At 33.0% G+C, this 20,918-nt stretch overlaps 1 protein-coding gene across 4 annotated transcripts in view; it reads left to right on the top strand.

The window, feature by feature from the left end:
• LOC129718970 (glutamate receptor ionotropic, kainate 2) overlaps window positions 1-20,918 on the top strand; it is a 223,840-nt gene that overhangs the window by 134,655 nt on the left and 68,267 nt on the right. For all 4 annotated transcript variants that reach the window (XM_055670256.1, XM_055670258.1, XM_055670254.1 and 1 more), the window contains exons 5-8: window positions 6,732-6,889; window positions 15,471-15,612; window positions 15,707-15,865; window positions 16,422-16,442. In XM_055670256.1, coding sequence (XP_055526231.1) covers window positions 6,732-6,889; window positions 15,471-15,612; window positions 15,707-15,865; window positions 16,422-16,442 — 480 coding nt within the window. The remainder of the gene's footprint in view (window positions 1-6,731; window positions 6,890-15,470; window positions 15,613-15,706; window positions 15,866-16,421; window positions 16,443-20,918) is intronic.

Genomic DNA, 20,918 nt, shown 5'->3' with positions numbered 1-20,918 from the left:
AATTATTCGCACGATAACAGCAAAATGTAACATTGTGCATCGGTTGAATTTTTAATGTGAACTACATCCAGAATGATACATAGAATTATGAAAAATATCTTAAATATCGAAGCGTAATAGAAAATCAGTTCACCCTGACATTTTTTTAATGAAATGTTTTATGATGATAAAATCGGGTGAAAATGTGATAAAATCGGGGGCAGATCAAATCGGGTACAGATATAATCGGGTGATTACTGTATAACGTAAGGAAAATAAAAATAAAGTTGCCTTATATCGAGGTATTACTGTATGTTGTTGGATAGATAAAATGTTGAACAATTTTATAATACGCTAGTTATCATTATTTTTTCATTGCAAAGCGGTAAAAATCGATTAAAAGTGTCAAGGACATATTTACGCGAACAATGAACCAATCACATGCGAGCATTCCTTGCACAGATGACATGAATAGACACCAACCATTCCCTGTGATATTGTCTGTATCAATATCGAAAAAAAAATTGACAGAGTTTCCCCGTCCCAATAGGTCCATTTATGATTTTAAATTTATGGTGTTTCGGCTTGCAGTCTTCTCTTAAAAGATCAAAACAGAAGTTTGTCTACTGTCGGACAGTAGACAAACTTCTGTTTTGATCTTTTAAGAGAAGACTGCAAGCCGAAACACCATAAATTTGAAATCGTTACAGTCGAAATAGACCTCGAATATCAACAAAATGGTCCATTTATGTTTGCTTCCATGACCTAGACTAATTTGGTGTCTCGAAGGTAAAGGTTTTTCGAAAAGTTTTAAATAACCCCTTTTCTTGAACAATTTCTAAACCTACTGTTAGAGCGTAATAGAAACTGATGTCTTGAAAGAAAACATGCTGGTAAAAGCAACAGTACCGTAGGGTATATGTAAAGCATAGCGCCGCCAGTTTCTCGTCGTCTATCATTGCAGCGGGCACGACTTCTATTCACGTGCAATCAAAACTGCATTGCTGCTACTGATGGTGATTGAAAGTTCATCTCATGAATATGATTACCATAAAACCCATAAATTACTCAACAATAATTGAACATCGTTGCAACGGTTATAAGTATTTTTTTTTTATTTTTTATCTTAGATATTCACCAAATAATCGTGACCGACATAATACTAATTTTTAGAAGAGTAAGAGCCGGCGAGTAATTATGAATTTTTTGTCCATATACTAAGATTTATTCAGAATCTTTTTTTTACATTTAAACATTGTTAGATATTTTTTTATTTTTAACTTTACGAATAAAATAACATACTTATATTAGCTGTTTTCGTAATACAGTGAATGTAATTGTTGGCAAATGTAACAAACTTGTGAAGCAAATAAAAAAGGAATCTTTTTAAATTTCAACTTCGTTGTAATTGTTAATTGTTGTTTGCACGTAAAACAAAACAGAACTACAGGCACAACATCATCAGGTGTAAATTAAGTTCTTTCGAGTGTAATAAAATATATTTCTGAACAACGAAGGGAGGGTGAGAATTGAAATACGTAAATCGCTGAACAAACGAATTTATTTTGTCTGTAATTACCGAAATTACAGTATTTAGTCCCACGACACTATTTCATACATTCCTATAGCTGTATACCTTGTAGTACCCTGTGATATTCTCTGTATAAATATCCAAAAAAACTTGACAGGGTTTCCCCGTCTCAATAGGTCAATTTATGTTTGCTTCCATGAACCTAGACTAATTTGATGTCTTGAAGGTAAAGGTTTTTCGAAAAATGTTTGAAACAACCCCTTTTTATTGAACAATCTTGACTTTCTTAACTGTCTTGACTATCTTGGTTTTGTTGACTTTGCTGATTTTTCCTTGTTGTCTTTCTTTTTGACTTTTTTTAACTTTGCAACTAATTCAATTAACGAATAAATTATAATTATTTCATTATTACTATTTTCTGTTGACTTTTTTGACATTTTTAAATTCCATTTTATTTCACATTTCTTTCTTGCCTCTCTCGACCTTTATGATTTTTTTTTTGCTATTCATCTTTACTTTCTTGATTTTTTTTGGCTTTCATTAGTTTCCTAATTTTCTTGACTTGCTTGATTGTATTGGTATTTTCGCTTTCTGAAGTTTCTTTTACTGGTCTCTTTTTTGTCCTTCTTGCTTGCTTTCTTTTTAATTTTTTTTTCTTAATATTTTTCTACCTTTCACTTCCATCATTTTCGCCCTGTTCCTAATTTTCTTGAATTCACCTTTTTTATTTTCTTGCCTTTTTCAACTTTCTTGACTTCTTTACATTTTCTCGACTTTGCTGACATTCTCCGGACTTTTGTTTGTCTTTTTATTTTTTTTAAGTTTTTAACAATTCATATTTCAACACTGCACAATGGTCCAGAAACCAAATTTCGGGAGAAATTTGGGTTTAGAGCTCTATAGCAATATTTTGGAGAAAAACTTTCTTCTACAAAGTTGTTTCATATGATAAAACGCTTATTGAAAAATTATCAAAAATTAGGGTGACCAAAATTCTCGATGAAATCAAGTATCTAACTTTTTCATCTTTGTAAATAGAAGAAAAGCTTGTTCAACAATGCTTTAGCTCCATTAATTTTAAGTAACTTCGTAAAAAAAATTTTCTCTATCTTTGAAAACAACCGATTTATATTAAAGAAGCACGTTTTGCGCTCAAACTTTTTTTTAAGTTTCACTTTAAAACTGCCTTCAAATGACTTTTAGAGGCTTTTTACGAGAAACAATTTGCTATGCTGATATCTTGAATATCTCAATTCTACTCAATGTTATTTATGTTTTTCATCAAAAATATGCCTTATTTTTGTTTGTAATTTTTTTGGGGCAAATATAAAAAATATCTTGGTCTTATTCTGAAGGGCCTACTTGACTCTATGAATGGAGGAATTTTTAAAAATATGTTATTTTTTAATTTGAGTAAATTCAATTTAAAAACATGGCAAAAATTTTACTAACTTTATATACAGTTTTCACGCGGTTTTCTTACGTGGGTTGCTTTCCTCCATTACTCGAAAACGGTACAACATATCGACCTCATTTCAATCACGTTTTCCGTTTTAGGGCACGAGTGATCATATATAAGTTTTCAAAAAAAAATCACAATTTTTGGTGTAAATACTAAAAATTGAAAATATTGCATTTTGGTCTCTAGATTGGCCACTATCATATTCAAACAAGGTTTAAACGTTTTAGGACGGTTTTTCTTGTTATATTTGCAACTCAAAAAAGTCGTTTTTTATGCGGGCTCATACAAATTTGGAACGCATCCCCCGCGCAAAAAACGACCTTGGTGTATTATGCAAAAGCACGTAGATTTATTTTTGTGGTATTTTTTCTTATAACTAGAATTATAGAGATATTTTTTTTATGTTCGCCCCAAAAAGAATGACAAACAAATGAAAAACACAATATGATACAATTTTGATGAAAAACGTTAATAACTTCGAGTAGAATTGAGATATTTATGATATCAGCATTGCAATTTTTTTCTCTTAAAAAGCTCTAAAAGTTGAACGACAGTTTTAGTTGAAACCTGAAATAAAAAAGTTACAGCGCAAAATATGTTTTATTCAATATAAATCGGTTGGTTTCAAAGATAGAGAAAAACTTTTTACTATAAAGTTACTTAAAATCAATGGAGCATTGTAAAACAAGTAGCATTGTAAAACAAGTTTTTCTTCTATCTACAAGGATAAAAAAGTTAGATACTTGATTGAATAGAAAATTTTGGTCACCCTAATTTTTGATAATTTTTCAATAAGCGCTTTATCATATGTAACAACTTAGTAGAAGAAAGTTTTTCTCTAAAATGTTGCTATAGAGCTCTAGACCCAAATTTCCCCCTAAATTTGGTTTCTGGACCATGTTGCACTGGCTTTATCACTTGGGGGCCATCCACATACCACGTGGACAGCTTTGGGGGGGAGGGGGTACGTGTAATGTCCACGGTCCATACAAAATTTTTTGAATTTATATGAGCAGTTGTCCACGGAGGGGGGGGGGGTCGAAATCGTTTAAAACTTGTCCACGTGGTATGTGGATGGACCCTTTCATGTGAACTACTTATAAACATGTGTCACGCTTGAAGCAAACACAGTTAATTAGCAGGGTAGACCTCGTGATGCGAAAAAAGGTACTCGAAAGTATGTATAAATAAGGGGCCATCCACATACCACGTGGACAGCTTTGGGGGGGTGGCTTATGTCCACGGTCCATACAATTTTTTTAGAATTTATATGGGCAGTTGTCCACGGAGGGGGAGGGGGGGGTCAAAATCGTTAAAAATCTGTCCACGTGGTATGTGGATGGCCCCTAATCTTATCACGAAAAAAAAAACTTTGGAAAGTTTTTCAATTCCAATTTGAGCTTTTGTCTTGAGATTTAAGTCGTTCCTGAGCGTTTTAAACTTTTAGTATTTCAGAAATTTTGTTATTTTGAGGTCTGAGGAACCTAAAAAGTCTGAGATTCCAGACTTTTAGTATTTTCAGGTTTAAAAAACACAGCATTTTAGGTTTTTAGTATTTCTGGGTCTGGACATCCGCTTAAGTTGTAATTATGCTAACTTTTCTACTATTGAAAATTGTCAAACCTCGTCAAAATGCAGATTTTGACCAATCTGATTGGTGGCGTAACGCTTGCTTTCCCTAACACGGTCTACAGAATAGTATACGTAGTACAACTATGACTAGGAGAGCCTACTTCTACTTGAACCAGTCATTTTACTAGTGGATGAGCAGCTGGTAGTAGCAGGAGGTAGCAACAACCGTGGTTGCGATAGCAACAAACTGATCGAGTCTGCTTTTTTCTACGCGGGGGATACGTATTTCGTAAAAAAAAACCGCGTTAATTCAAAAATCCGCGTATAATAAACCAGCAAAACCCGAGATGGTCTAGAACCAGTATTTAAAAATGTCCTCTTTGACGGTCATTCCGGATCTTTTGGAGGGCGGAGGGGTATTTTTTATTTATTTAATCCAAACCCACGGTAGTTCCGCGTAAAAAACCGCGTAATTAAAAAATCCGCGAAAAAAAAAACGCGTAAAAAAACGCGTAAAAAACCCGATTGTACTAGCAGATGATGGGACAAAGACGGCACAAACAGAATTTTGTTGTCCTCCAGCCGCATAGCTGCAATATGCAACACGCGACAACTTGAATATACTATTGGCCAACTGAGAGTGCGTTTCATCTTCTGCTATCTTCTTCCATTCGGAAGAAGAAGAAAAACAACAAAAGGGTTGTGTGCAAAGTCACTACCGCAATGTTGACCTGGAACTACAAAGAGCTATTTGTTACAACACTTGGAGAGATCGTGAATTCTTTGAATGATAGACGCACTAATAAAATTATTCTTCGGAAATGATGTGGTGGCCTTGAAAAGATTCTAAATAGTAACTGAGGTCGATTTACGGCTTATGAATACCTTCTCGATTCCGTCAATACTCATATAATTTTTGACCTTGCGATCTTAGGATTTTAAAAATTTTAGGATTTAATGACTGAAAACCTAAATTTAAGATTTAGGAGCTTATACTACTCTTGTCTTTTCAGAACTTTAGAGTTTTAAAATTTTACTTTTCAAGAAATGTTGTTATGGTTAAATTGCAAAAATCTAGGAATTAGAGAATTTGTGATTTATATGAGATACATTTAAGTCTATTGCAAATAGTGCACTGACCGTATTTAAATGGGAAATGCGGTGGACAATATTTGGTGCAATACAAGCCGAAAGCGGAGAGTTTCACTGCAATATGAACCACGAGCCGCACTCCCATTGTGCACCTGACGACGGGCTAGAGATGTCGCAAGAATGTCGGACGACAATATGGTAAAATCGGTTCTCTTCAAGGAGAAGAGAACCGATTTTACCATATTGTCGTCCGACATTCTTGCGACATGTTAGACTCAGAGAGTATAACTGCTGGACACAGAGGGGTATAACGTGCTATGTAACTTGACCAGGTTGAAGCGGATCTGCTGAAATATTACGGTTTCTGGCTGCTGAAGTAAGCAAGTAATTTTTTTTTTTATTTTGAAGATAGAGATTTTGTTTTAGATGAAGAAATGAATAGAGATTTTGTCTACCATTACCATGCGACTCCGATATAAACCTTATTTTGCCGTTTTGAAATGACCCAGAAGCTATATCGAATGGAAACGCATAGTTGTAATGGACTTTAAGGATGAAAAAAAATCTATCTACAAAATAAAAAAAACCTGAGTGAAAATTTGATAATTCATGTTAAAATTTCTGAGGAATCCAAAAAATATATTTTAGGGTTTTAATGTTTTACTAGTTAAGAATTTACGGACTCTTGGATTTTAAGTGTTGCAAGTTTTAACGTTTTGAATGAATTATTGCTTCCACCGAAAATATTCACGTTCCCTGTTCACTAGTTGTAAAGCGTTCCTGTTCTCAAGAATGAATTCTAGAAGCACTAAGCATCGCTTCATAAATTTGTTGATTTTAGCTTGTCGAAAATAAATCGCCAAACTTTCCTTAATACAGCTGCCAAAGCAAAATATTTTTCCTTTGTCCGGGCAATCGAGCGGAACGGAAATAAACGCCGTAAGCGGATAATAATTCCCAGTGGGATCGGATTGCAAAACTCCGGCATATAAAACCCCCTGTACCGCGTTTGTTTATTCTACGGGAAGGAAACGAAACTGACCGCTGCCGTTGCCAAACATCCTTCTTATTTCGCTCTGTCTCTTACGTTTGCAGGCCTACGTAGATCTGGTGGCGGCCTGGGGCTGGAAATCGTTCACCATCATCTACGAGACGAACGAAGGACTGGTACGGATGCAGGAACTGCTGAAAGCGCACGGACTGGCCGAGTATCCCATCACCGTCCGACAGTTGAGCGATTCCGGCGATTACCGGTAAGTAACCGAAAACCCCGCCATCCGCTTCGCGCTCAACCCAAAACCCAAAACCGAAACCGAAACCTGGAACAGCTGGCACTCTAAAAAATTAAATTAAAATTAAAATTAAAAATTAAATTATTATTCATCAGCTTTTTTTCTGCTTTGCTCGAGTTGTCTACAATCAGCAGTAGCAAAAGCGACGCTTTTGCCGTGGAACGAACAACTTTAAAGCCGGTTGTGGTTTCCACCTGTCAAAACGATCCCAACATCGGCGGGTTCACGTAATAATCATAAAACTCGCCCGTACAAGAAAAATATTCCGGTAATTTCCACCAGCTGACATCCGAGATTAACCCCGAGTGCGGTTCGGGTGCTGATCCGCGTGGCTTGGGTTTTCGGGGGTATAAAGCTTTCGTTCGCCTTAGTCCTGCCTGCCTTCCTATTCGTACGGTCGATTTTATGGGCCGCCCTGAAACATAATGATTTCGATTTATCGACTGCCGACTGGTGGGGAAATTTTGATGAAACGCTTCCTTCTTTTACTGCCTTAAAGATAGTGGCTGGAAAATTGGGGTTCAATTTGCGTTCGGTCTTAAAACTTAAAGGTAGCTCTTATCTGTCTTATCTGGACTTTTTGTTTCGATTTCTCTGATATTGGCTCAATTCTACAATTCTACTGGCAGCTATCAAAATAGACATGAGAATTCAAAATGTATTGCGTAGTCGAAATATACGTGAACTATGTGTTCTAGTTCTAATTTGAGAAAAAAATCGGTCGGAACAGGAGCCAAGAATAAAAAGAAATTTGAAGGCCATCTTTTATTTTAGAGCAGAGGTAAGACCGGTCTTCTTTTCTCAAAATCTCTTCTAATCAATTAAAGAATTTTTTTAAGTCTAAAGAAATATGAAAATACAAAAGTAAATCTCAAATATAGTGAACATCAAAAGTATTTCGAAAATATCCAATAGAACATCGAAAAATGCCTTGGTAAAACTGCAATAACAAATCACAAAAAATATCTCACGAGGGAGCACTTGACATGAAAATTTCTCAAATTAACCGAAATATCGCTACAGCAGTAAAAACTTTGGAAATCTCAAATATTTTCTATATCATACATTTAGAGAACCCTCTGATAGGATTTGAAAATATTAGTATCTTAGGATTTCCAGATTCATGGAAATTTTAGCCTCTTAGGACTATAGAACCTAAGGATCGTAGAGTATTCTGTTTCCAGGAGTCTAGAATCTAGAGTAATTTCAAGATTTCTGGACAATAAAATTTTTGGATTTTGAGACGTAAAAATTGAGATTTCAAAATATTATAATATTATTTTGGGATCCTGAGATTGCACTTTTATTAAAATTCTGAAATTTGGAATCGAAGGATTTCGTAATTTTAAAACTTTAAGATTTTGCAGAACTGCGGTTTTTTCAATTCTCGGAGTTCAGAAGATGCAGATTACAAGATTAAAAATTTTTGGAATTTAGAGACTTTAGAATTTAGGGAACATAGCATTTAAGGAATTGAGGATTTTGGTATTTGCAACTTTGGGAATGTATAATTTCAGCATTAAGGATTTCTAATACCTTTGAATTTCCAGGCTCTGAAATTTCAGAATTCTTTGTTCTCAAAACCGAAGTCTTTTATTATCATAGTCACAGAAAATTTTATGATTTCAGGATGCAAAATTTTTCGAATTTTTATACATTTTTAGTAATCCTGGATGTAAGCCTTCGAAAGTTTTGTGCATTTTTGGTTTTAAGATTTTTATAACTAAGGACCTTGAGATTTCGTTTATTTGATATTATTTTTTGTCGATGTTTTGGATTCAGATTTCAGGACTTCCAGAGTCTGAGATTCTGAAAACTCTCCAGAACTGCTCAACAGAAATGCTTACAGTTCTCAAACAAAATGTTTTGCTTTAGGAACTTGGGGATTTTCAAGATTTTACCCAACTAAAGAGTTTTCCCAAAATGTTGAAAGGTCCTCACAGTCCTAAAAGTTCAGCACCTTGAGATTATAAGATATTAGAATCTTAAGGTTTTGAAGTTTTGGAATTTGAAAGTGTTAGGATTTTTTGATTTTGGCATTTAAATAATCTAGAATATTAGAATATGGAGACCTCTGAATTAAAAAAATTGCAGTTTTTTTATTCAGTACTGTGACTGATTGTTTGGGAATTCACTGTTAAAATTTTAGAGAATTGCAATATCTGAAAATTTTAGGACTTAATACATTTAAGAGTAAGTTGAAATAAGTTGCTGTTGTAGTTGATTTCCGCTGTAAGTTGTTGATCTGCAGGATTTAAGAATTTGAGGACCACATGACTTGAGGGTTTTGATATTCAGGATTTACGTATCTGAAGATTTTAGGATCTTATGACTTCAGGGTTTTAGCAGAAAAATATTGTAAGATTTTAAAATTCGAAAATTTCTATCAATTGGGATTTCAGAGTTGGCAGTTTTATTGGAATTTTAGGATCATAGAATTTTTAAAATTTTAAAAATTTAGGATATTTTATGATTTTGAAATTTTTGAATTCACGGATTTGAAGATTTTATTGAGATACGAGAATTTAAAAATTACATTTTTTTATTATTTCAAGACGTTGGACCTTTGTTGTTTAGAGATTTTAGGATTTCAGGATTTTAGGAATTTATTTATTTGGATTTTTTTAATTCAAAACATTAAGATCTAGGAACTTTAGTGGGCCAGAATTTTTGATTTGAAGACTTTTAGGTTTTTAGGATTTTGATAATTTGGGATTTTAAAGTTATTGGGAATCTCACGAATTCTAAAACTCAGTGTTGAGGTATTAGAACTTTGTAATTTTAAAATCCTACGATCTTCAGATTTCAAAATTGTAAGAATTCAGCTGTAAAAGAGTTTAAGACCATAAACATACCCGAATTAGATTTTAGGATCTTTAAGTTTTGAAATTTCATATTTTGAGATTTAATTTTTTTGGTATTTAAGCATTTTGGATTTTAGTATTTCGGGATTCAAGGATCATAGAAACATGAGATTCAGCTTTTTTTGATTTGTGCGTTCTGCGATTTCAGGATTCTAAGGTTTTGTAACATTAAAATTTTATTATTTTTATTGTATTTTTTTGGGATTTCCAAGGTTTTGGGACTTTGGGATTCTAAAATTTTGAAATTTTAGAACTTAAGGATGCTTGGATTCAAGGATTTTGAAAGTATGAATCATTATTACAGGGCTTTGAGATCTTAGGATTTTGAAAATTCTAAAATTTTAGAATTTAGAATTACGGCTTCATGGTATTCAATGAACTCAAATTTTTAATTTTAGAATGCTAAGATTTCAGAACCTTACCACCTTAAATGTTTTTGACTTTAGCGATTTGAGGTTAAAGGATTGTAGAATCTAGGGATTTTGGAATTTTGAATTCTTGGGATATTAATGATTTTAATGTTAGGGTTTCCAGATACTGGGATTTTTTGGTCTAAGATTTTAAGATCCTTTAAATTAAAGGATCTTGGGTTACAAATTATATGATTTCAGGATCTTTATATATCAAATATTTAGAAATTTGATATCGAGAAGTTTCAGAATTTTGGAATGGATCTTTCCAGGAATTTCTGCAGAATTCACAAACTTCAGAATTCAAGGATTTTGGGTTATAAAATTTGAATATTTCAGGACATTATGAATCTCTGGAATTGAGGATCTCACGTTTTTAGGATCTCAGAATTGTATTTCAGAATCGCAAGTTTGGATTCTAAGTTCTTCAAGATTGGGGAATCATTGGAATTTAGGATAACTGGTGTTTAAGAATTGAAGATAGCAGGATTTTGAGTATGTTGATCCTGAGGATTTTTAGAACTTTAAGATTGCCAGATTGTGGGAATTTTTGATCTTGAAGTTTTTCAAAATTAGGGATTTGAGACGAACAGACAGACAGACAGACAGACAGACAGACAGACAGACAGACAAGACAGACAAGACAGACAAGACAGACAAGACAGACAGACAGAGACAAGACAGACAAGACAGACAAGACAGACAAGACAGACAAGACTGACAAGACAGACAAGACAGACAAGACAGACAAGACAGACAAGACAGACAAGACAGACAAGACAGACAAGACAGACAAGACAGACAAGACAGACAAGACAGACAAGACAGACAAGACAGACAAGACAGACAAGACAGACAAGACAGACAAGACAGACAAGACAGACAAGACAGACAGAGTCTTTATTGCAAAGTCACGCGACTTTTGTCAAAAATCTCTTTTTACTTTTTCTCACAATTCATAGTTGTGAGATGTCGGAAAAATACTAATAGATGATTTTTGAAGAAAATAAACCAAGGAATCCAGAAAAACTATAAGTTTTGACCGGAAGTGTTGCCAGATCAATTATTTTTGTATTTGAAAACTAAATTTACATTTTTCGGCAAATGCAGCCATTTTATTTTAAATTTGATGATTCCATCGTGTTCCTTGGAAAATTTCACGTAAGAAACAACTATCATCCCGAGGTAATATGAGCCAGTCTCGAGATAAAACATTTTCACGTAAATAGTTGTAAATTTCGTAATTAATTTATTTTTTAAGCTATAGACGTAAGACACCCGAATGATAGTGATAGGTGTATTTTGAAGAAAATAAACCAAGCCAAGGAATTTAGAAAAAATATTGGTTTTTCACCGGAAGTGTTGCCAGATACTTTATTTTTGTATTTTACAACTAAATTTGCATTTTTCGGCAAATGCAGCTAATTAAATTTTAAATTTGATGGTTTCATCGTGTTTTTCGGAAAATTTTACGTAAGAAACACTCATCACCCTGTGATAATATGAGCCAATCTCGAGATAGAGCATTTTTACGAAAATAGTTTTAAGTTTCGTAAATAATTTTTTGTAAAAATGTTATATCTCGAGATTGGCTCATATTTCCACGGGATGATAGGTGTTTCTTACGTGAAATTTTCCGAGAAATACGATGAAACCAGCAAATTTGAAATCGAATTAGCTGCATTTGCCGAAAAATGCAAAAAAAAAAAAAAAATACAAAAATAATCTATCTGGCAACACTTCCGGTCGAAAACAATATTTTTTCTAGATTTCTTGTTTTATTTTCTTCGAAATACACCTATCACTATTTTTCGGGAGTCTTACGTCTATAGCTTATAAAATAAATTAATTACGAAATTTTACAACTATTTTCGTAAAAATGTTATATCTCGAGATTGGCCCATATTACCTCGGGATGACAGTTGTTTCTTACGTGAAACTTTCCAAGGAACACGATGAAATTATCAAATTTAGAATAAAAATGGCTGCATTTGCCGAAAAATGTAAATTTAGTTTTGAAATACAAAAATAATTTATCTGACAACACTTCTGGTTAAAAGTTATATTTTTTTCTGGATTCCTTGGTTTATTTTTTTCAAAATTCGTCTATCAGTATTTTTCCGACATCTTACGTCTATGGATTATAAGAAAAAGAATGAGGAGATTTTTAACAAAAATTGCATGACTTTGCAATAAAGAGGGTAGTCCTATAGAGCGGGGGGTATTCCAATCGACACCAAAATTTGGATTTTTCCAAAGAGACATTAGATCAATAATTCCCTCAACTTTGAGCAAAATCTGTGATGGTCGTGTCCAAGTGGCATGTACACTTCGTATGGAATGACCCGTATATATAAAAAGTACATAGACTCGACTGTAGCAACTATTGACTCTCCATCTACGTGTTCAAAATTCTCTCCCGTATCCTGTTCCATCGACTGTAGCTTTTTCAGGAAGACTTTGTAGGTGGATATCAGTGCGGTTTTAGAGCGGGACGATCTACAACAGACTAGATGATCATTTTGGGACAGATCTTTGACATGTTTCAACATGTTTATCAATTTAAAGACTTTAAGGTGACGTACGACTCAGTGAAACGCAACGATTTATGTCAGATATGGAGGCTGGCAGAGAGCGTGGTAGTCCTACGAGTATCGGTGCTCCAGTGGTACTTTTGAATTGGTTGATAAATTCGTTTATCTTGGTACACTCGTAACGTGTTATACCCTGTTAAGAGACGAAATGCGGCAGCGAACCGCGCTTGTTATAGACCCCGCAGGCTACGGATCCGCATGGAATTTCCGCTATAAAGAACGCTTATCCTCTCGGTGGCGCTCTACTGACACGAATCGAGGACGTTGGAAGAAGTTGATCGGAGTGCGATTGGAATCTTCGAGCGTACAATTCTGCTGTAAATACTCGGTGGCAAACTAGAAAAATGGGGTGCAGTGAAAGTTCTATCACGAGCTGTACAAAGTATACAAAGATGATGGTAATTAAAGTTTATTAATATTTTAAGATTTCAGGATTTTTGGGGTTAGAGATATCAGGACTCCTGAATTTTAGGAATTTTGAATTCAAGAATACAGACTTGCAAATTTCAAGAGATCCAGTTCTAGGATTATCAAAACATAACCATCTTTAGCTTTCAGAATTATGGAATCGGAGGGTTCGGATTTTGGAGTTTTAGGATCGCAGAATTTTGGAATTTTCTAAATTTAGGCTTCATTACATTACATGAAATTTGGAATTCTGGTATGTTCGAATTTTTGGATCTTAGAATATAAGCTTAAGAATATTGCAAAATCAAAGAATTATTGGATTTATTATTCAAAGCGTGCACATGCACATAGACCAAGATTGAGGAATCCTTAGTTGTTGAGATTTCATAGTGTTAGGATTTGATGTGAGAGTTTTAGATCCTAAGATTTTTCCAGAGTTTATGGATTTCGGATTTGAGGATTAAGGACTACAATATTTTAGGACTGCAGGATTTCCACGATGCAAAGATTATACGGTTTCGGGATGTTAGAATTGCTAAAAAATAGAATTTTGGAACTCTCGGATTTTAGCAATTTTTTAATTAAAAAATTTCAAAGAATTTTTAAGTTTAGATTTAAACCTTAAAATTGCAGGACCTGAAGATTTCACAGCTCTAGAATGTAAAGATCGTAGATATTATTTGTTTTCTTTTTTTTTTTGAATCCAAGGATTTCAGGATTCTTAGATCAAAATGTTTAGGGTTCTTAGGTTTTCAGCTTTTTGGATTTTTGAATTTAAGGATATTAAGATCGCGGAATTTTTGGACGAAATTTTGGACGCGAAATTTTAGGATCTCTGTATTCTTTTTTTTTTGCCTACGATCAAAAGATTTTACTACTTCGAGATTTCAGTATATTGGAATTTGAAAATCTATACTGGAAGCTCTGGATTCTTAGGATTTTAAGCTCTCATCCTTTAGGCTGTGAGGATTTTAAGATTTTGAATCCCCAGGGTTCTAAGAATCAAAAAATCGATATTCGCAATTTTATAATTCGTTGATTTCAAGACTTTGGGATAAATTTGAAATTTTAGGTTTTTAGTAGAATTTCAAGATTCTAGAACATTAGGGTTTTAATGATTTAGTTTCCCAATATTTTTAGTTGAGATTCCATGAGATGAAAAGACTAGACGAATTAGGATTTTAAGATTTTTTTTTTGTAATTAGTGATTCGGGATTTCAAATTGTGAAATTTTAGGAATCTACCATTTTATTATAGCAGTATTAATCTTTTATGATTTTGTAAATTAATGATATGGGAACATGTGAGAACCTTGATTTTCGGTATTAAACCTCGAGCTTTTCGGTATTTAGATTCAAGAAGAGCTTAGGAATCTCGAAAGTTGTGCAAGATTTGAAACTCCAAATCTTAGAGGTGGAAAATTCTAAAGTGATAATATTTCAAAATTTCAGTGCAGGTCTATGTGCATGTGCACGCTTCGGAAATCTCGTGCACATAATTTACACGCCAGAAGCCACCAGAATCGATAACTATTAACACATAGAAATCGTTCAGCGTCGGTTTTATTTCCAGTCGTAATTCCTTTCAATTCACCCATTCACCCGAACAGTACCACAATTTAAGCGTTCGAACAGCGGAATAAAAACTTACACTTGCTCTATCGGTTGTCGACAGCCAACAAAGGCAAGATAACATTTTCCGTCCCGTCACGCTGGATTTATGGCACTGCGTTCGCAGTAGCAACCCATCAGTCGAAGTTGTTTTAATGATGAACACTTGCCATGCTGTTTAGCAAGTGCAATGTGCTTGAAGGCGCATCTTTTGAGGGCTTCCTTTATTGGGAACAAATCGAGGAAACTCAGTCCCTGCTGGCACTTAACACTTTTTCCTTCTTCAAGGAGTTGGCAGTCACTGTACACTTTGTGTAAGATTTTTGTAACCGCTTTTCATTTAGCCTCCAATCGTAATTCATCACTGGCCTCGCCTACCAGTTTAATCCATAATTGCCTAACGGATTGAACAGCCGTCGGTCGTTTGTGAGATTATGTTTGTGATTATTTAACAGATACAACAGTATCCTGATCCGATTATCACACCCCGTTTCCGATTAGTGGCTTATTAGCCCATAGGCACATATTCAATGTTACTTTAATGTTTCGATTTTGGGCTCTGGTTGATTAAGCTCTAAAAGGTTACCCATGTCTCACTAATCCTTCTAATTTCCATTTAACGCTCACCACGGTCCATCGATTTCAACCTCAACCAGTCCACTACTGAAACAGATCAAAAACTCAGCTGAGTCGCACATCGTTCTCGATTGTACGACGGAGAAAATCTACGATGTGCTAAAGCAGGCCCAACAGATCGGGATGATGAGCGACTATCACAGCTATCTGATAACATCGTTGGTAAGTGCAAGTATCGATAACCGTGCGTCTCCATCAGTTCTCGAGCAATGGAGACGCCTGTTGACGCAACCATTAACGATTTGTTTTTATGTAGGATTTACACACAATCAGTCTGGACGAGTTCAAGTACGGGGGAACGAACATCACCGCCTTCCGGCTGGTTGACCCAGAAAGCCCAGAAGTAGCCCAAACCATCCACAACTGGACGGCCGGTGAAGCTCGGCTGGGGAAAAAGATTGATTTCAAAATGACGGTAAGTCGGCCGCTTCAATAACCATAAAAATTTCTCTCTTCACATAAAATCGCGCGTAAAAGCCAGCTTTCGAAACTTTTCCGTCAGAATAAATCAAAATTTCGCACAGTTACGAGCACAGCTTTCCAGCCGTTCCATTTCGCTAAACATGCGGCTAACAGCTCTGGCAAAAATGTGATTTATCGACTGACAACGTTTACTGTATTTATTTTCGCTACCCCGAGTCCTTCCAATACGACGCACTCACGTGCCGCATGAAACGACCAACACGCACACAAACACGAACGAACAAATTCCTGCTAAAAAAGATGAATCTCCCGTCCCTCGTCGCAGATCGTATATCAAAAGACGAACAAAATATTGTTCCTTCATTGAGCGTTCCACCGAACTGCCATTAATCATTTCTATGACGAGTGACGACCGAACCTCTCTCTCTTTCTCTCTCACTGCCCTTCATCGTGGATACAAAACGTATATAAATCACTTTAACTCTAGAATTTTTCGGCTTTCTTTTTTCTTCTCTTATCCCATCAACCGGACGCTGACTGCATCGCAGGAAAACGTGACCGTAATAAAGGTGAGTAGTTATGTCCGTTCTGCTATAAACTTAACTGCCGTCATCATTTTGTACTCTTCCACCTGATGATATCTTCCGGGTTTCCAGAGGTTGTCCAGAGAGCCCCGGGTCGGGAGATACGAATGATGTCACTTACAGACTCTGATTTGACGTGCCCGCCCTTGAGAAATGACTGAATCGCGTAGTCCGTGGCGTGAGCTGAATTTGAAATTTGGCTTTGAAATTTTAAAGCATTCTGGTGTTTTTTTTTCATCTTTTTTATCTCTTAGGCATTCCAACTGTTTCTATTCAAATGCACTTTTAGGACAAAACCATTTCAAGATTTTGAAGAAATATTTATTTTTTCACCTAAAATTTTGACTTTCCATTTATATTTTTGACATTTTATTTTTTATTACTTTTTATATCCTTTTTTCATTTTTTTTTGTCAGCGTTTTTATATATACTTTTTTACCTCCTGATTTCCTACATTGCTTTCACTGTTTGCTTCTTTTTACCACTTTTTTGGTTAATACCTGTTGCTCTCTTCTTTTTGCTTTGAGCTTCAAACTGTTTCCTCTTATTCACTTTCCATTTTTTTCTTATTTTCTAATGCTTTTTACTCTTCACATTTTAGTTTTGCGCTGTTACGTTTTACACTTCATGTACTTTTTACTTTAGGATTTTACTGTTAACGCTAGTCTTTTTGTTTTAAACATTATACTTCTAATGTTTCACTTATTGCATTGCAGTTTTGATTTTTCACTTGTTACATTTCACTTTTTACTTCTTATTTGCATTTCTTTCTTCCTGCATTTCACTTTTTCTCGTTGCTCTATTGAGGTGGCTTTCAGCCACAGGCTGGTTCACCACCGTGCATTTTACTTTTTACTCATTAGGTTTCAATTTACCACAAAAATATCATAAAAATGGTACGAAATAACATTAACACGGTACACAAATGACGCAAAAGTACATAAAAATGACAGATAAATAATTTTAAAATTACACTCAAATAGCTCTAAAATATCATGAGAATAAAAGGGACAAAAAAGATTATTAACACAGGAATGATACAAAAATAGCAAAAGAACGACAAACATTTAAAAAATGGCGAATATGACAAGGTTAAAATAATGTGAAAAAGTCAGTTCAGAAAAAATGTCACAAGTGCCAGAAAAGCAGTAAAGTAGTGAAGCAATGTCCAAAAATGTTAAAAAGATAAAATATGATGAAAAAGGTAAAAAACAAAACAAAAATGTCTAGTGAAGAAAAAGATGACAAAAGGAAGGAAAACTATTCGAAATCTAATAAATAATAAGATAAAATATCTTTGAAACGACAAAAATATCTACTCTTTTCATATAATAATAAAAATTTTGAAGATATAGATCGTTAAAAATACAGGAATATCGAAAAAATGTAGAAAAAAAAACAAAAAGTATTCAAAAAAATCAAAATCAAAAATTACATAACTATACAAACAAAACACAAAAATGACACACATTGATACATAATTTTTTACATTTTAACACAGAACAGTACAAGAAAAATGGTGTAAAAATGGCACAACAACGGTTAAATCAACAAGATTGTGAAAATTCCATTTTGTTTTTTTTTTGTTCTTTTACTTGTTTCTTGTTAATTCTTTAGTTTTAACATTTTGCTGCTACTTTTCCAATCTTTACTTTCCCGTTTATTATTTGCTTTTTTTCTAGTCACGTATTTGTTTTTTTTTTGTGCTCATATTTCAACCTTTTATTTGTTGATTTTTACTTTTTACATTTTTTGTTTTTTCATTACATGCTTTCCATTTCTTCTTTTCCAATTTTTTTTCTTCTTTTATGGTTTAAATAATTCTGGTTTTATTTACTTTGTACACTTTACTTTCATTCTTTTTTACTTTCTACTTGTCACATTTTACATTTCACTGTTTACTTCCTACGTCTTAATTTGTACTGTTATTTTAAAAATGATAAAACAGTAAAAATAAAATGGTGTAAATGACACAACAACGGTTAAATCAATAAGATGATGAGTATGATAGAAACGAAAAAAAACAAAAAAGGGAAAAACACACTGAAACGATTAAAAAATAACAGTAAAATAATTCAAAAATGAAACATTAATGTAACAAAGAAATATTGAACATGTTATAGCATGACACAAAAATATCATAATAATGATTAGAAAAGCATAAGCATTGTGAAAATAACATTTTGTTTTTTTTTTCTCTTACTTGTTGCTTGTTAATTCTTTAGTTTTAACTTTTTGCTGCTATTTTCTCAAATCTTTACTTCCCCGTTTATTATTTTCTGTTTATTTTTTTCTAGTCACGTATTTGTTTTTTTTGTGCTCATATTTCAACCTATTATTTGTTGGTTTTTACTTTTTACATTTTTAATTTTTTTTGTTTTTTTACATTTCTTGGTTTTTATTATATGCTTTCCAATTTTTTTTCCTCTTTTATTGTTTAAATAATTCTTGTTTTTTTTCTTTGTACACTTTACTTTCATTCTTTTCACTTTTTACTTTCTACTTGTTACATTTTACATTTCACTTTTTACTTCTTGCGTCTGTTTTTGTACTGTTATTTTAAAAATGATACAAAGTGCCAAGCCAAAATGTTACAGAAATGGTGCGAAAAATACATAAAAATGACACCAAAACTATTCAAAAAATGGCACCTAAATATTGCAAACAGTCGGTTTCAGAAAAGTTAAAAAGACTTAAATGTTAAATTTGATGTAAATTTGATAAATATCAGCAGTGCTAGGAAGACACTGATAAAAAATGCCTACAAATCCAGTGTATTAAAAAATGTCAGAAAAATGGCAAAAAATGTCAAAATTGTTGAAAAATTAAAAAAAAGGGGGACAAGCATTTAAAATCTTAAAAAAGCTAGAATGCAAAGTCAAAATATCACAGAAAACGTCAAAAGTGCCAGATGAGGTAACAAAATATCACCAAGAAAAAAATAGTCAAAAATACAGGAGTATATGAGAAAAATTCTTACAAGGTCCAAAAGTAAAAAATTAAAAAGGACTATTTTTATAGAAATGAACAAATACAACAAATGAACAGAAAAATGTAAAAAAAAACTAAAAGTATTCAAAAAAATCAAAATCAAAAATTTCATAACTCTACAAACAAAACACAAAAATGACACACATTGATACATTTTTTTTTACATTTTCACGTAGAACAGTACAAATAAAATGGTGTAAAAATGACACAACAAGGGTTAAATCAACAAGATGATGAGTATGAGAGAAACAAAAATAAAATTCACAAAAAAATTAAAAAACACCGAAACGATTAAAAAATGGTAATAAAATAATTCAAAAATAAAACATAAATGTAACAAAGAAATATTGAACATGTTATAGCATGACACAAAAATATCATAATAGTGATGAGAGAAGCCTAAAAATTGTTGAAATTTCATTTTTTTTCCTTCACTTGTTTCTTGTTAATTCTTTAGTTTTAACTTTTTGTTGCCATTTTTTCCATCTTTACTTTCCCGTTTATTATTTGCTATTTATTTTTTTCTAGTCACGTATTTGTTTTTTTTGTGCTCATATTTCAATCTTTTATTTGTTGATTTTTACTATTTACATTCTTAAATTTTTTGTTTGTTTTTACATTTTTGTTTTTTATTATATGCTCTCCATTTCTTCTTTTCCAAATTTTTTTATACTTTTATTGGTTAAATAATTCTGTTATTTTTTCTTTGTACACTTTACTTTCGTTTTTTTTTACTCGTCACATTTCACTTTTTACTTCTTACGTCTTACTTTGTACTGTTATTTTAAAAAGGATGCAAAATGCCCAACCAAAACAATACAGAAATGGTGCAAAAAATACATAAAAATGACACCAAAACAATTAAAAAAAAAAACACCAAAAATGACACATAAATATTGCAAACAGTTAGTATAAAAGTCAGAAAAGTTGAAAAGGCTCATATATTAAATTTGATGTAAATTTGATAAATATGTCGGCAGTGCTAGGAAGACACTGATAAAAAAAGGGGAACATGTCACATTCAAAAAAGACAATGATAACACAAAAATTACTCCAACACTAGTGATAAAAATATTAAAAAAATGACACAAAAAGTTTTTACAAAAATGACACATATTGCAAAATAAATTCCTAAAATGTAAAAAAATGTACAAATATGGCAAGAAAATGACTAAAAAATGATTAAATCGACTAGATAACGAACATGGTAGGAACGAGACAAAAATAAATAGAATATAACTAAAATTTTAAGGTTGGTTGAAAATGTCAGCAGTACCAGGAAAGCAATACAGGTCGGACTCGATTATATATAGTCTCCGATTTTTTTTCCACTCCATATAATCGAATTTTATAAATAATTGAATTAGCAAAAAATATATTTTATTTATTTTATATAAACGATTCGTTGTTTTTGGAATTATAAAAAGAATTTTATTTTTGACTCATCCCCCTAAAAGTCAGAAAATACAT

The sequence above is a fragment of the Wyeomyia smithii genome, chromosome 1, assembly GCF_029784165.1.
Source record: "Wyeomyia smithii strain HCP4-BCI-WySm-NY-G18 chromosome 1, ASM2978416v1, whole genome shotgun sequence".
In the NCBI taxonomy this organism is placed as follows: domain Eukaryota; kingdom Metazoa; phylum Arthropoda; class Insecta; order Diptera; family Culicidae; genus Wyeomyia; species Wyeomyia smithii.
The sequence above is the reverse complement of the archived record's forward strand: the minus strand, read 5'-3'. Positions and strand labels throughout refer to the sequence as shown.